The sequence below is a fragment of the Pundamilia nyererei genome, unplaced genomic scaffold (genome assembly GCF_000239375.1).
Source record: "Pundamilia nyererei isolate P.nyererei 1_Seehausen unplaced genomic scaffold, PunNye1.0 scaffold00020, whole genome shotgun sequence".
Taxonomy (NCBI): domain Eukaryota; kingdom Metazoa; phylum Chordata; class Actinopteri; order Cichliformes; family Cichlidae; genus Pundamilia; species Pundamilia nyererei.
Window position 1 is genome coordinate 2996975 of NW_005187421.1, and position 16499 is coordinate 3013473.

General features: G+C 37.7%; 2 protein-coding genes across 6 annotated transcripts in view; both read left to right on the forward strand.

Annotated features, from left to right (window-relative positions):
- ldb2a (LIM domain binding 2a) overlaps positions 1–6770 on the forward strand; it is a 105429-nt gene extending 98659 nt beyond the window's left edge. For all 5 annotated transcript variants that reach the window (XM_005726506.1, XM_005726508.1, XM_005726507.1 and 2 more), the window contains exon 9: positions 4746–6770. In XM_005726506.1, coding sequence (XP_005726563.1) covers positions 4746–4976 — 231 coding nt within the window. In that variant the 3' untranslated portion in view covers positions 4977–6770. The remainder of the gene's footprint in view (positions 1–4745) is intronic.
- A 1829-nt stretch (positions 6771–8599) lies between these two features.
- tapt1a (transmembrane anterior posterior transformation 1a) overlaps positions 8600–16499 on the forward strand; it is a 24075-nt gene continuing 16175 nt past the window's right edge. Inside the window, 4 exon segments of the mRNA XM_013909149.1 lie at positions 8600–8826; positions 10402–10532; positions 12213–12331; positions 14144–14325. Coding sequence (XP_013764603.1) covers positions 8637–8826; positions 10402–10532; positions 12213–12331; positions 14144–14325 — 622 coding nt within the window. The 5' untranslated portion in view covers positions 8600–8636.

Below are 16499 nucleotides of genomic sequence, written 5' to 3' on the forward strand. Positions count from 1 at the left end.
GTTAGCATTAATGTGTGGCTGTCTTGTACGTAGGACTAATACTGCTTAATGGGAAATTTGAGGTTCTAATGCCTTTCTATACAGCATGTGCGGAACAACAACCAGATCTCCCAGAAAAGATGTTTATATACTGCTACTTGCTTCGAAAGAAACCATAAAAATCTTTATTATGCTTCTTAGGGATGTTTTTTTGCAGTGTAGGAAACTCATGCATGTAAGCACTACACACAAAGTGGTGTATAAAGTGCAGGACACTGGAGAGTGTCTGTGGTTAAGTTTAAGCAACAAAAACACTTCAGAAATAAAATCGTTTCAGTGTAATTTTAATAAAGTAAACATGCAGTAAACGTGGTGTTTCTTTTGGCTTTTTCAGTATCTGACAAAGATCGTAATCTTTTTCCGACTTTTACCAAGACCTTTAAGTCGGCAAAATATAACCACAAAAAAGTTCAAGGGTCCTTTCAAACTACAAGTAGAGACATGTATTATTCCACGGTTGCATATTGTAAAGGAAAAAAAGCAAATGAAAGGTCCTCCATAAACATTCTTTGCACAATGGCAAATTCACTAATTAAAAACTATTTGAAGTAAATGCAAGTCATTTCTAGGATACAGGGTTGAATAAAGGGACATTATAGAACTTGTAGAAACTTTACATCCCATTAGGTTGAATGATTTCAATGCCGGATCGACTGGCTGCCTCTCAGTTTATGCAGGGTTGTTGTGTTTTTTTAAATGCTGCTTTTCTTGTTTTTCTTGTTATTCTAATTTTACTCTTGTATAAGGAACAAACTCTGGGTCACCTCTACACACGCTCACGCTGTATTGACCCTCTATATTCTGTCCTGTGGTTAGCCGTCTTTTTAGTTTTGTTGCCCTCGCTCTCCTCTTTTACCTCCTTCCCTCCATCTCGCACATACATAATGTGCAACTCACACACATATACACAAAGCACACGCAAATTGTTTTCTCTCTAGAAGGCAGCGTGGCTCTGTGCCAGCTCTCATTATTACCGATATCTGTATACACCCTCCACCCCCCCAACCCCATCCTCCCTCTCATGCACACTCTCTACTCCATCACTACTGCCCCCACCACCTCCTTCCCACCCACACGTACACACATAAACACACACAGACGCACACACACGCATACACCATCCGTACCACTCATGTCGTGCATTCACACGCCTCTTAAAGACTGGCAGCGTGGCTGGTAACATGCTGGTTACATATGTTGTGCGCCTGCTGTCTTTGTCTGAGAAGTTGTTCGTTTGTGGCTGAACACAAGCCTACGTGAGCCCAATAACAATAAGGAGTGGACCCTCACAAGGGGAAGGGGGGTTACCAGTGGCTGGAGAAGAGAAGGTGTGGGGGAAGGAAGGTGGTGGCGTGTTGGGGTGGTGTGTTCATAGAATGAGCAACACTGACCTCTAGTGGTTTAAATTAAGTTTTGCGCACATGTTCCTTCTTTGCCCAGCAGGCATCTCAAACAGCAATCCCCAGTTAGTTCTCATTGTAAGATTGTCACATAGGGAGCATATTATAGAAGACATATCGTAGAGTAAAGCCTTAATGCGAAGTCTGTCCAATGTATATAAACAACAGAGCTGTAACTGAAGAGAATTTGAGCATAACATTCAAAGTTCTGCAATGAGAAAGGAATTTGAAGTGCCACAGACATGAGACATAACAGAAGTAACTCTGATGAGTGTTTTATACACATCTTTACTGATAATTTGGAATTTGAGTATGTTGTTTAATAAATCCATTTGTCTGACGGCAGAATTGTACACATGAGAAAATCTACAGTGAACATTCAAAAGTATCTATGAATCCAAAGCTTGGGTCAGCCCTATTTAATTATAATAAATACTTCTTATATTCACGCACCTACCCAATGTGTATTTATCCACCACTGAAAATAATAATAATAATAAAGCTAAAACTTAAGGGTTTTTTTTAACATAACAACACATTTGTGACTTATTTATGTCATGCATGTTTTTAATAACAGTAATGTTATGATCTTAATGCTTTAGAGGGAATTAAAGGCTTTCGTCTTTTTCCCCCTTTTTTAATGTAGCATCAGGGAAAATAAATCTAGTCATGAAACGTACGTTATATTTAAATAGAGAAGGAACAGGGATCTGGTAACATTATTGTCTTACTTCATGCTGTGTTCTTATCTTTGTTGCTTTAAGGGACAGTTGTGTCTTCTTATCCTGTTGTTGGCATCACTATCCCATCTAAATCACACTTGTTGTTTCGGAGGCCTGTGGAGCAAATATGTTCTCTACGCTCCACACAGCTAATCTCTGTAAAAATATGGTAATGACACTGCTCAGTGAATGAAGGGAGCAGGGAGGCGTTCATCCCTGAGTCGGCCTATTCAAAACCTCACCGCTTAGCTACTGCGAAAGCTAACTCTTAACGAGATGAGTAGACAAGTAGACACTATTAATTAGCTCACAATTAGTGCTCCCCAGTCTCAGACTAGCCACCAGCTGTTATCACCCGAGGGATTTTTTTCTTTTTTTTGAGGGGGGGTGCCCAAAATTGGCCAGAGGTAGGTTGACAGGCCTCCTCACAGGAACAGATGGTGAATGCAAGGCTTGTTGGCAATCAGCACGTTTTTAGCTAATGACTTAATTAGCTATGCAAATTGACAAATCAGTGTGGATATTGTCATTTAGTTGAAAAGCTCACCTAAATTAATTAGCCTGATTAAGGCATAGTGGGGTGTAGAAGTGGTCGCTGGGGGGGTTTTGGGGATGGCTTGGATAAATAAACTGCCTCTCCTCATTGGTGCTTCCCATCAAAGATTGCGTGTGTTTTACGTGGGTAGTTGTAGGGTGTGCTAAGTTGTCTAGTTTTATTTGTATGTTTACATCAATGATTGCTGCGTGTGATCGTGTGTTTGCTCTCTGCTCTGTGTGATTCGGGTCTGTAGCCAGAGGCTTGTGTGTGTGTTGTGTACTTCACCTACAGGACTAATCTGCATCCGACTGACTGTGTTTATGTTCAGGTGTGCGATTGTACAGTAAGCTTATCTAGGTTTGTGTGCCAGTGTACTGTTTGTCCTTTGTATGTGTGCTGCAGAGGAGATGGCTGAGGAGAGCGAGATCTCTTAAGCAGGGCAACGTTGACACACATGGCCAGTGAAGCATGTGCTCCATTTAACTGTACAGCTTTTTCCCAGGTTACGATGGATGTTGTTGGGGCTCGCCAGTCGGGGGATGCTTAGGCAGCCAAAGCGAGACACAAAGACTTAGAAAGATGCACAAATAAATAAACCTGTGATTGATTCAGAACCTACTGATCAGTATTCACAGTGATTCACAGATTCCACTCCAGTGATTATGTTTAGTCAAAGTGAGGATGAACTTAGCAACGTGACAAAATGCAAGCTCACACACATGGGGCATCCCCCTCCATCAGGATTCCTTCACATCACAACAGTCACCAATATCAGTGGATAATAGATAAATCTTTCTCCTTTAATTCCTTGACCCCCCGTGGGAGGGCCATCTCTGTGAAATATGTCTTACATGATGAGCATTGATTGGGATGGGTACAGATGCTTAGGCACTGGAGGAATCTCCTATCTGGATGGGAATGTTTCCTTTGCATGGGGTGCTTAGAAAAATTAGATCACTTAATATGCCAGCGTCTGTCCAAAAAACCCCACTGAAGAGCACACATGTACTGTCTTTAGATCGGAAGAAAGGGATGATAATTGAAGCAGAAAAACACACACTGTACCTCTACCATCATAGAGCAACCAGGCATACCTTCTTCAAACAAAAATTATGATAAAGTCTGGTCTAGAGTACAACTAAATATTTATTTTTATGACCTCTTGCTTTTTTTAACCCTCTGTTTTAAAATGTCATTGATTAAATTCTAATTATGGGAAACAGACAACATACATAATCATTTATTTGAAGTAATGAAAATGTTATTATAAGGTCTTTTCGGTTGGATCTGCGTTCATTTGATATTCAGATGGTGCTTTGGTCTGAGAATTAGATGAAACAGATATGCATTAATTTCTTCTCTGGTGATTTCTCACTCACTTTAGCATATTAATTCTGAATCACCCCAAGGCTAAATACAGCCGGCCCTGCACAAAACCAAAAACATTCCACGGCTCCCTGTGTAAAAGTTAATTATATTTGTAAGCCAGACTTCAAAACTAGTTAGAGACTGCTTTAAAGAATGTAAATGAGTGAAATTAACAAATGGATGAGTTAGTTAATAAAAAGAAAAAAGAAGAAGAACAAAAAGAGGACAAAAATTACACACAGCAATAAAAAAATAAAAATAAAACAGTTGACGGAAGGATGATGCAGTGAATTTTGTGGCTTTTTGCAATAATATTTGCATGTACTATAAGTGTATTTAGGGCTTGCTTTATATTTGTATGCATGTATCTCTTATCTCTGTGATAAACCTGTTCAAACTCCCATTGGATAAGCTACAAATTTTACAGTGGTCTAGCCAAAATGCACCCCTGCTTATATACAGCTGTGAACCCATTGTATGGTAATGTGAATATTCAGGGCGTGAAAGGAAGCACGCAATTAAAAAGTGACTGATAAAGTGACCCAGCTGACGGGACAGTTTAAATATGTTGTTACCTTTGGAAAAGCCAGGAGGAAAAAAAGACAAATTATGTGTTTTTCTGTTTTCAGAATAAAAAATATCATATACCTTCCTCTCTTCTTCTCTCTCTTTCTTAAGGACGTGATGGTGGTAGGCGAGCCGACCCTGATGGGCGGCGAGTTTGGGGACGAGGATGAGCGTTTGATCACCCGTCTGGAGAACACACAGTACGATGCCACCAACGGCCTGGATGACGAAGACGACTTTAATAGTTCCCCAGCTCTGGGCAACAATGCCCCTTGGAGCAGCAAAGCCCCCGCCGCCCAGGATAGCAAGCCCGAGAGCACGGCGCCACAACCCTCGCAGTAAAACAAAAGAAGAGGGAAAAAAAAGCCCAACAGATCCTTGACTTCATGTGGACTGGACTTTTTAACCTACCCCTTCCCCTGAGGGCAGTACTTCTATGCCTCATAACATTGTACTGAATCAGAATCCCCCCGTCTGCAAAGTCACCACCGGCATGTCCAGCCAAAATACTGTACGTCCGTCCCGGATATTTTCTTCTTTCCTGAATCACTGTAACATCTAGGAGAACACTGAGAACTGGCAGCATTGCACAGCAATATCCACAGACAAGAAATGCATACAGGTCGTATGCAACTATAATGTAAAAATAACAAGGTGTGGGATTTCTTTTTTTTCTCTTTTTCTTTTTTTTCCAAGAATGCAGTGGAAAATTGTGGATCAAATTCTCCTCTTTGGACCCTCAGCTACAGACCTCTCATCTAGTGGAATACCACAGATGTGATTGGTTGACCTTCAGGTCACAAGTCATCCTGCTGATGGTAGACAGTGGGGAGAAAAGAAGAAGAGTAAAAACAACGAACAAAATGTCTTCAAAAAAATAAGCAAGCTCAAGAAGGCAAAGTGTTTTTTAACAGCCACCAGAGCCATTGGAAGCATCTAACCACATTGGAGACAAATGAAATATTGTTTGAGGCAATTGCATTTTTATTGGAAATTCAGTCGGCTGTTGGTTTGTTTCTGCTGTTGCTGTTTATTTCCATTTCCAATTAAGGGGAAATAAAAGTTCTCTACCACTATGGACTCCTTTGAAACAAGGGAAACTCGTGTCCTACGATTGTTTTTCCACATTACCGCGGTCGTCACAGATTGTGATTTCATGCAAACCAGTTTGATTGTGTTTGTAGTCTATTGGTATTTCGCTTCTCTCAGAATCCTTTTGCAATCACATTGTAATTTTGCAGATCAGTATGTGAACTTTGCCGACACGCGTTGATGCGTTATTGTTGATTTCTTTTCTTTTTTTCTTCCTGGAAAATTGGACTTCGTTCCCTTTAACGACCTACTCCCAAACTGATACTAAAGCCTTTTCCTGCATGATTTTATAGGAATTTTATTTTTTGTTTGATCTATGTGCTTTATAAAACTCATCTGTTGGATTTTCCTTTTGGGTTCATCAGTTTGGGAACACTGTTACAAGGTTTGTAGCTCTGTAAATAGAGGTGGAATCTATTTTGTCCACTGTAAATCAGCCACTGAAAGCAGTTTGGACATGGCAGCTGTTTTGTTTTGTACAGGAGGTTCAGATTTCTGTTGGGTGGTTTGGATGGATGCCTGTTTGCCTCTGTCAGAACCAAACTCTTAATGTCCTCTCTAGCTAGTGGAGAACCAAAGCCACAATGTTAATAACAGCCACACAGTCACATGATGATATTTGTTGTGTACTCTGTGACATATTGTAGGAACCGCCCCCCCCACAAAAACAGCAACAGTAACATTTTAAAGACAAGATCAAATCCCATCCACCCGACAGAAACACTTTGAGATCCCTGTGTTTGTGTTCACACTTGTTCTTTAATCATTAATTGAATTGATACTACAGTATATCCCTGATCTCTTTTGTTGGATTTTTGTTTAAAAATGGGCAAGAAGACAATGATGGATGTCTTTATACAATTGGATCTTATGGGTATTTATTTGTGCATTTGTAAGGAAGCTAACACGTTTCTAAATATGTTTGCGCCTAGTATTATTAGACACCATTTGTACATTATATAGCAGAGGTGTTCAGTGTCATATCTGATGTCTGGTATGTATGCTTTACCATTATGTGTGCCAATAAACCGTGCTTACAAAGTAGTTGAATTTGGTTTGATTATGCTTGATGTGAGCGTGGAGCCGGACTTTTCCAGTCTGATTTTTTTAGGGGTTGAATTTTTACTTCATCAGTCTAAATTATTAAAAAGCTGTATTTATATGTTATTGGAGGAACTCAGCAGATCAAGTTGATAAATTATCATTGCAGGTTCTTTTCTTCTTTTTTCTTTTTTTCTTTTTATTTTGAAGGGCTTTTCACAAAACAGTTTTTTTGGGGGGGACAAAGACAGCAAGATGAGGGTAGAGTTAAATTCTCAGCTACACATTTAAATGAAAGGAAATCATATTTTGGCGGCATAATCATTATTTTATGCTCTGTTTTTGTTATTATTGTTCATTACCAGCCAAAGCAAGGCACACTTCTTCATATTCCCTGTATCCATAATAGGATATAATAGCAGAAAATGACTGTCATCTACCAAAAACACCTTCTTCATGGATTTTCTAATGACCTTTAATGAGCATACTGGGAGATGTCTGCTGCAGAAGTTCAGAATTCAGTGCAGCATAATTTTAAATATTAAGCCATGATCATAGATGTCAAATCATTAGAGGGGTCAACTTAAATGCATATGCCTCATACATTCATACATACCCTTGTTAATATTAAGACCCTTAACTACATGTTCATACACTACTTCCTCTTAAAATGCATTCTGGGAAATGTAAGTACATGAATAATAACTGAGGACAAGGTATCTCTAGGTATAGTATAGAGTTGTTCTTTAATTATAACTGCCGTTAAGGTAAATTGACTGCACAAGGACATGGACATTCTTTACTTACTCGATGAGCAGTTAAATGTCAGGTATATATTCAAGAGGCGCATGAACGTGGGCGTTATGTATAGCAGCATTTTAAACACTGGAGATTTAGTCTATTTATTCTGGGATATCCTTTTAGGTTTTATTAAAATATTAAAATGTAGATGACCGCACCTGAGTAACGTCAACAAAATATACCTGAATATACTCAGAACAACCTCTAACATGAACTATAACCTCTATATATGCCGTTCGTACCAAACGTGTATATATAAATCAGTGGGAAGACGCCTCAGTACTGTTGTTGGGTAGACTTTAAATTCAAGAAGATTTCATGGAACTTTGGGGACACCAAGTGGAGGATATTGGGTACTGCAAAATACTCAATTAACTTTTCTTTGTTTCTTTGTCGTATAGAGATTATCGATCTCTATACGACATTACTGTAGAAAGTACATAGTATAATATAATATAACACAATATATTTCCTCTTTCGTAACCAATGATTATATTCACTGGAAAGTCTTTAACAATATTTCATTTTGTTTATTTCCTAACAGCATATGCGTTTATTTAAGAAAAAGTTGTGATGCCGGGAAAAATATATTTTTAAAAATACCACTATGTGTATGTTACAACAAGTGAATACATTTACGTTCTTTATATAAAGAGTTAATTTATTATTATTATTATTAGGCTCGTTTTTTCTTCTTATCTTGTTGTTGAAATCAAATAAAAAGCCCCATTAGTGTGACTAGTTGGTCCACAGAAACATACTGGGAAACCATTTTCCAGCCAGGTAATCATTTATTTAAGGCGTTTCCAAAAACTTTATTTTTAAAATCTTGTATTATTATTTTAAAGAACAAATAAGGAAACAAATGGCAGATTTGTGTACATTTTAGATTAAATTAAACGGAGAATCACTGGAAAAGTAAAATGTATAAATATTAATGCCAATAAAAAACATTTCAAAAATATGTTTTTTAAAAAATGTTGAAACTACCTTTATCATCGTGACGTCGCACGTTGTCAGCCACACCGCGATGACGTTGCGCAGGGCGACAAGGCGGGCAAAGTAAAGATGGCGGACCAGTTGGGGACCGAGCTGTCAGAGGAGAAAGAAGCCGAAATTGAGCTGAAGAAAAGGCAAAAAAGAACATGGGAGGGCTTGCACAAGTCGGGTAAAATCGGCATAACCCCGGAACTGCCAGAAACCCTGGGATTTTACGACATAAGCGCTGTCAGGAGGGAGCAACGGGAGCTGTCAGCAGGTAACTGTCGGGTCGCACTGCTAATAACCGTCAGACGTCTTAAATGTTTCCAACTTATTTTGGGGGGGCTGTGGGCATTAACTCTGATAATGTTGCGGCTTCGTGAATACGACGTTTTAAACAAAAGAGTCGTGTTTAATGTGAGTGAAGCTTCGTCTGTAACGACTGTAGTTTGTTAAAGCTGTGTCGAAGCTTGTTTACAGTCAGTGCTAGCGTTTGCTTCACATCAACTGAAAGAGGAGAAAACATCTCTCGTATTATCTTGGCAGTGCAACTACCTATTTAGTGAGTTTGCATGGCTCCATAACCTTCTTCTGTATCTGCTCTAAGTTTCTCTATACGTTATTTCACACCACCTATTGCATGACCTGTCACAGATCAGGTTCTAACCTGTAACCTACTACCTTTGGCTTACAACAATTATTGAAACAAGATTATGTCTGACAATGGCTCCCTGTAAGGCTGTGGCCGGTTTAGTTCAGATCACATGTCTCCTTTGCTGTTTAATTAATGTTGAAATTAAAGTTAACCAGAGTTGATGACAACAGATGTTATATATAGATATCTTTGCCCCAATTGGGAAGCTTTAAACTTTAGTACGTAGAGGGGATTTTAAGAGCTGTAGTAGGAAACACCTGACCCCATACATAATAGGACAATATCCAGTTGCTTTGGCAGCAGCAGTATTTTCAAAGCAGGAACTCCAGCAGCACTTGAGGGAAGATGAACAACTTTAATAATAGACCAATGCGTTTCGGCTTGTGGCCTTCATCAGGGTCATGACCCTGATGAAGGCCACAAGCCGAAACGCGTTGCGTCTCTTTTAACTACAAGTGTGTGTCTAATTAGGCAAACACAGTTGAACACATACACCGTGGCTTAGATAAAGTGGACACTGATACATTTTCAATGAGACTGTTAACATTATTTATTAACAAAAACTGTAGCTGAAAAGAAACCCAAATGTATAAATCATTACTGTTTGCAATTTATGAAGCGTGACATGCCAGACATGTTCTCACAGATAGTGGCAATTAGAGTATAAATCTGACTGAAACTATTTTTAACAATTCTTTTGTCCAATATTTTGTTCTATACAAAAAACCCTCCAGATTTTTATTGTGATAGCCTGACAGAAATCATGGTGGACATTTTTCACCATTTTTCAATTGTTCTTATAACAATTGGAAACCAAAATTGTAATTGAACTGCTATTTCATCTAATTGCTCAATTACAAAAGATTGTAAGTAAACTATTGAATATTTTCTTTGGTAATGATGGAAGTATTACTGTAGTTGGAGCACAAGACTCATTATGTCATAGGCAGATGGTTGTTATTCTTTAAAGAGAGAGAGGCCACAGACACTGTATATCAGCTGTCTAAGCCTTGAGTCAAACACTGAAACAACACTTTAAAAGGCCATTAAACCTTCACTTTTTAGTTTTCATCATACAGAGATGCTTCCTCCTCTTTCACTTTACAGAGCCACTGTTGGAGTTCTCATTGTGTTGACAGCTGTATTTGTTGTGGACAATGGTTTTGTCATAACACTGTTGCTCTCACGTTGTTCCAGATCCATCGTTGACGCGCTTCATTTGCACCGAGCTCACCAGAGGTTACTTCCTGGAGCACAATGAGGCAAAGTACACTGAACGAAGGGAGAGAGTTTACACATGCATGCGTATTCCCAAGGAACTCGAGAAGGTAGTGTATATTAACAGCCCTGAACTTATCTGCCCTGATTTCTCTGCAGCTTTCTCCATCTGTCTGTTGTCATTTCCATCAGTACACAGAAAGCATACGATTATTTTACAGTCAGCCCGTAAGCTTGCTTAATTTGGAGACACTTCTTCTTCTGGCTCCTGACTTTGCTACAATTCTGAATCCTCAGTCAGTTTTGCATTGCTTCTGAACTTGTTCTTAGGTTGCCACATTATCGATATGTACATCTCACCTGAGTCCTTCACAGTGAGCTCATTTAGCTTTGATGGTTTTTACATTGTTTTATTTTATTTCTTTTTGAGACTTTATAACTTTGTATGTACAAGAGCTAGCCACATAACCCTTACAAGGCTAAAAAAGACATTGAAGCCGTGTTAACCCTTTTATGAAGTTACAAGGAATAAAATAAATGAATTAATCATATAAAAGTTATTGTGGAAAAGCCAAGGTGATAAGGCACATGATCAATAGTGGGTCCTACCTAGAACTCTCCACCATTTGGGTTTAGAGCTGAAAAATCCTCTTGCATGAGAGGTAAAACGCCTTCATGAAACTTAAAGGAAATCCACTCACTTTTTTTCCCAAGGTCTTCTTCCCTGTTCCATTCTGAGACACGGTCCTTAGACTACCCTCACTGAAACCTACACAGATATCAAGAGTAATCATTATAACATACTTTCAATGTTGGGAAATATATTAATAATTAATATAGATATTAGGCTGACACGGAAATGTCAGAAAATTATGTTGTTTGTTTACAATATGCCTTACTGACCCTAGTAATTTTTTGGTTTTTGTTGTTCCTCTCAGTAGTCACCAGATGGCAGTGTTGAACTTAAAGACTGATTTCTTCTGACACACAGGCTGGACATTATATTGACTTTCTAGGAATCATACATTTTTAACAGCATCTCTAATAAATGTGTATTTCTTCAATATATATGTCATCTAACCTGGTCACAACTAAAGTTTAAATTAATGTGATGCCTATACAGTTACACACAGTCTATTGAGTTCCTCCTCATCTGTAAAGGTCTTTATTATTTGTTTTTATTTCAGAGTTGATGCTTTGTCAGCTGCTTTGTGTCCTTATAATCCCAGACTAACATATCTGTTACTGGCTTGGTTTTCCTGTTGAAGGGAGAGGAATGTGTGTAGCCACAAACTGCCGGTGAAACAGGCTTACTACCTTCAGGGTACCTCAGGAGGCCCCAGGTCAGACAGGATCCACCAATGACAAACAGACCCTCCCACCAGATTCTACCAGTAGTTGTTGCCTTGCTGTTTTACCTGTTAGAAGTAGGAATAAGATGTCAGATGCATTTCAATGCATTTCTTGTAAAACATTCCTTTGAATATGATGAGGTAATGGCTGTTCATATATTGGAAACTGTAAAGGTATGTGCCTGTTGCATAATAAAAAGGTTAAGTGTACTTTTTTGTCACATATGGTGTTTCTCCTATGTACAATTTCTTCCACTTGTTAAAAGAAAAAAAATAGATAAAATCGTACCTTTTTTATGTTCATCATGTTATTGTAATTGATTGATGTCCTTTGTGTACATACTCTCATTCATCTTTTTTTCCTTATGATGACTGATCACTATGTACCCTACAGACTCATAGTTTGATTTGTGGTGGTGTTGTGTGTGACTTTTCCAGCTGATGATCTTCGGCTTCTTCCTGTGTGTGGATGCCTTTCTGTACGTCTTCACCCTACTGCCCCTCAGGGTGCTGCTGGCCCTTCTCCGGCTCTTCACTCTGCCTTGCTGTGGCTTCAGGTAAAATACATTGCTTATATCTGCTTACTAAAGGAATAAGATGAGATGTGACAAGAAGTACTTTATTTTTGGGAAACTACTGTCTTACAGCAACCAGATCATTTAAAATGAGCTATAAGCTATACAGTACAAAATAAGCTTAATAAGATATAATGACACAAAAGATGGAGCACAATATAAGATATAACCACCCCACATTAATTATTTCCATTTCTGGGTATATTTGTAAACACGTTAACACTTCTAGGCATATCTGGCTGTCTTTGTTGTATTTTGTAGCTTTTCAGAGTGTGGTGAAATAAGTATATATGATATGACTCGGATATAGTAATCCGTCGAAATTTTGCTTTTGCTTAAAAAAATAAAAATAAAGCCGGGATTACTTTTATTAACTACAAAGTTTGGCAAACTAATTCAGATGATTAATTTACCCCCTTCCCTAGGTTGTTTAGAGAGTGAGCCACAGTTTTAGGCTCTTTCTTTTGTCATTTGGTAATATTGCTGACTCACTGTTAATAAGATAATAAGTTATTCAACTTATTTATCAAAGTTATTTATTTTCTTGGTTAAGGATTTGATTATTTCTATGGGGGTAAGGGATAGGATAAGTATAAGCCATAAGGCTTCAGCCTATTCCTTTTTCGGTTACTGTTTGAGTACTTTTATGTAAAATTTTAATCTGTTGTTGTTGTTGTTGTTGTTGTTGTTGTTGTTGTTGACTGAAATAAAAAAATTTAAATTCAAATTCAAGTAGCATTCTGGAAATAACATTGTAAATATTTTCTATGTATACACTGTAGGAAAGAAAATAAGCACTTGTGTTTTTTAGGGTTAGATACATATACAAACATATATTGATCTGATAATGGAAGTTTTGGTCAGATGGTTTTGTTCTGTTAAATGTAAGTTCATACTTTGTCCTGGTGTTTGCTTCTAATGATTCTCGATCTTGAACAGATCCTTTTTTTGATGAGTTGTCTTTGAGCTTTACCTTGATATTATTATGAATCTAATCACGTAGTCTTTTATAATACTTACCTGAACTTCAAGTACAGGTTTTGACAGTGTGTTTGTGTTTCCTTTCTTTTAGCATGAACATATTACAGACTGTATATTAAAGATGGAGTTGGTGCCGAAGTGTGAAAAGTGAAGCAGAAGGCCTTAAACCTGCTTTCTTTCCCGACCTTTCTAAATGAAAGAAGTTGAGTTTTAGAAAAGTGTATGAGAAAACATCCCTTGAGCTAATTTTTTTGTGATCTCAGACAAGGAAAGGTCGCTGCTGTTTTCAAATACCTCTAAGTACAACATGATGTTAAATGTGTTTAAAAAAAAAAAAGAAGAAGAAGAAGGGCTACCTTGTGATGAATTTATACCCTATAAGTGGGAAATGCCATATGATTTCTCTGTCAGATCAAAATGCCCGGAATGTCACTAATCTCTATCAGTCCTCCATATACAGTCTGTAGGTCATATGTACTCAGTTACTTTATTAACAGAAACACCTAACACCTGATTTTACCAGTCTACCCACCAATTTTCAGTATTTTTAGAAACTTTCAGAAATTTGTGTCTAAAAATAGGTCTTCCAGACATCTTGTGGTGTCTGTTCTGCAATTTAACTCCCAACATTTTTTCTTTTTTATTTACAGATTTAGTAGTTAGCAATTAGTTTATTTGATAATGGTTTCACCACAACAAAATAGAAATTATTGGTTTGTGCCAGTGCTCTGTGTAGCTTTAAGCCAGCTGTCACATTGTTGTGATGTAGTACTTGATAGTATATTGTCTCCCCTTGCCTTCCTCCCCATGCAGGGCACGCACATGCCCCTACTGCAGAAGAAGCAGGTACGCTCCCACAAGGGCATTAAGGATTCATAAACATTATCACTGTCCCCGACATCCATTCATGGGTTTTTCATGTCCGTCATGTTTGTTAATATATAGCTTGCCACCGCAAATCATGTCCCAGTCTCCAAGGCAAAGCTTCCATGTTGGTCTCTTATATGTTTTTCTTTCTTTTTGTGTTTTTTTTTTTTTTTTTTTTTTTTTCCCCCAAACACTGATCCAAAGAATAAGTGTGCATGGTAGTCTTATCCAGCCCCGTCTCATAACAAAATGTGAAATAGTCACAAAAAAACCTATCTGTTTGTGTTCATGGATATGACTTGTCACATTTTTCTTCTTTTTATTTCGTGACAGTTGGCACAACTTGGGCAAAACGAATGTGTTTTAGTAAGAATGATATTTTGTGTCTGTTGCACTGTTGTCCAAACTCTTCCATCATAGATATGACACCACAGGGCTTTAAAAGAAGTGTTCTTTTCTAAATATGAGCAGTTTTGGGGTTTTTTTTGTTTTTGTTTGTTTGTTTTGTAATGCTGAAACATAACCAAGGCATTTTACCAAAGATACATGAAGTAAAAAGCATAACCAAAAATATGTCCTGTGTGGGTGTTAAAATTATTCACTCCACCACCAAATCCACCACCATTCAAAGGTGGACTGTTTACATTTGAACTTTTTAACCTTTTAAAAACGGTCAATATAAAGTTTGTGTACATATGAGACCATTGGAAAAAGTCATGTTTAGGGACACAAAATGAAAGAATATTAAAATTCATGTCCAGAAACATGAATGAGTAGATTACAGGTTGTGACTTTTTCACAAACTGTTGTGAGACTGTGTTCTTGTCACAGTATTGCGTGACTGTGACTACACTAGCTCAAACTGGAAGGCTACCTGTTTGGAGCAGTTTGGGGCTTATTTTCTTTGCTTTCAGTTGTTATTTTTGGTAGGAAAAAAGTCAGCTTTTTTTAGCAAGGTTCTGCCATAGCGCTCTTCATTTCTGGTCTGTGCTTTTGAATGACTGTTTTAGGCTGATGTCTTGTATTGGCACAAAGTGATGGCTATTTTAAATGCAGCGCATAGCTAACTATAAAACATAATAATCATGTGTGTTGTGGAGATAATGCTTTTAGAATAAAGACTATGACAACTACTTTGTGCAGTGTGCTTTACCAGCTGTCTGAAGCAGCTTTGTATCTAGAGTATGTTTAGAATAAGAGGAGTATGTGTGGTAAGGGGGTTTGTTTTCTGCTAGCACTTTAATCATATTTTAGAGAGCAGGGTACAACTGTTTTGGATTGGAATAAAGTCTTCAACAATTTATTAAATGCAAAAGTAATGTGCCAAACAAGACAGGATAATTTGTTTTTTAAATTGACTTTTTAAGTGTGAGATTGTGTTGCTTTTATTTTATATAGTTATAAATGAATGCCTGAGGTATTTTGTAGACAAAACAACATTTGGAGTCATTTCCTTTAATAACTCACTTTGTCTTTTGCAGACAAAGCCAATTATCCAGTTAAGTGGAAAAATGATAAAATTATCATAAACTTTATGTGTGTTTACTCCTCTTACACTCACCTTACACACTTACTATATCTCTAAGCAACTGCGTCTATAACTGAGCTTTATCTTTTTGGCAGCACATTTTTATCCTGGTGCACAACAGTAAAACTATTCATAATGAAGAATTCAGAATCTCTGATGCTTTTGTTTCTACTCAAACATCTTTTAATGAATGACTTTAGTGTGACCACTGGATGGCGCTATTGCATCAGAGAAGGGGGGGAAAAAGAACTCATCAGTGCCATAAGTTAATCTCTGGTTTTGCACAGTTGTTTCCGCAACAAATAATATGTTTGAATATCTATTTTTTTGTGTAAACATCCAAGTTCTTCACTGTTGGGACAACCACTGTAGTTTTTGCTTAACAGAAAAAACACAGCTCTTAATCTTATTTTCTTAGCTTTGTGCTCAGCTGTGCAGTGATTTTAAAAAAGAGAGGGAGTCATGATAAAACTGGTTCACATCACATCTTCACAAGCTCAGCTCTTTTTTTTTTTCTTCTTTTTTTTAACACTCATTTTGTAGTCAGCTCCCAGAATAATTCATATTTTTACAACTTTCAATTAGGGGTGGGCGATATAAACGATATACGATATAAACGATATAAATTTGGCCAACGATAGAGATTTTGACTATATCGCTCTATCGCGATAGCGCATGTTGATGATGTCATTAAGCTGCGCCTGTTTTAGTCGAAAGCATCGCACCGGCTACAACCATTATCATCTGCAAATTATGCCGGGTGACAGTCATAGC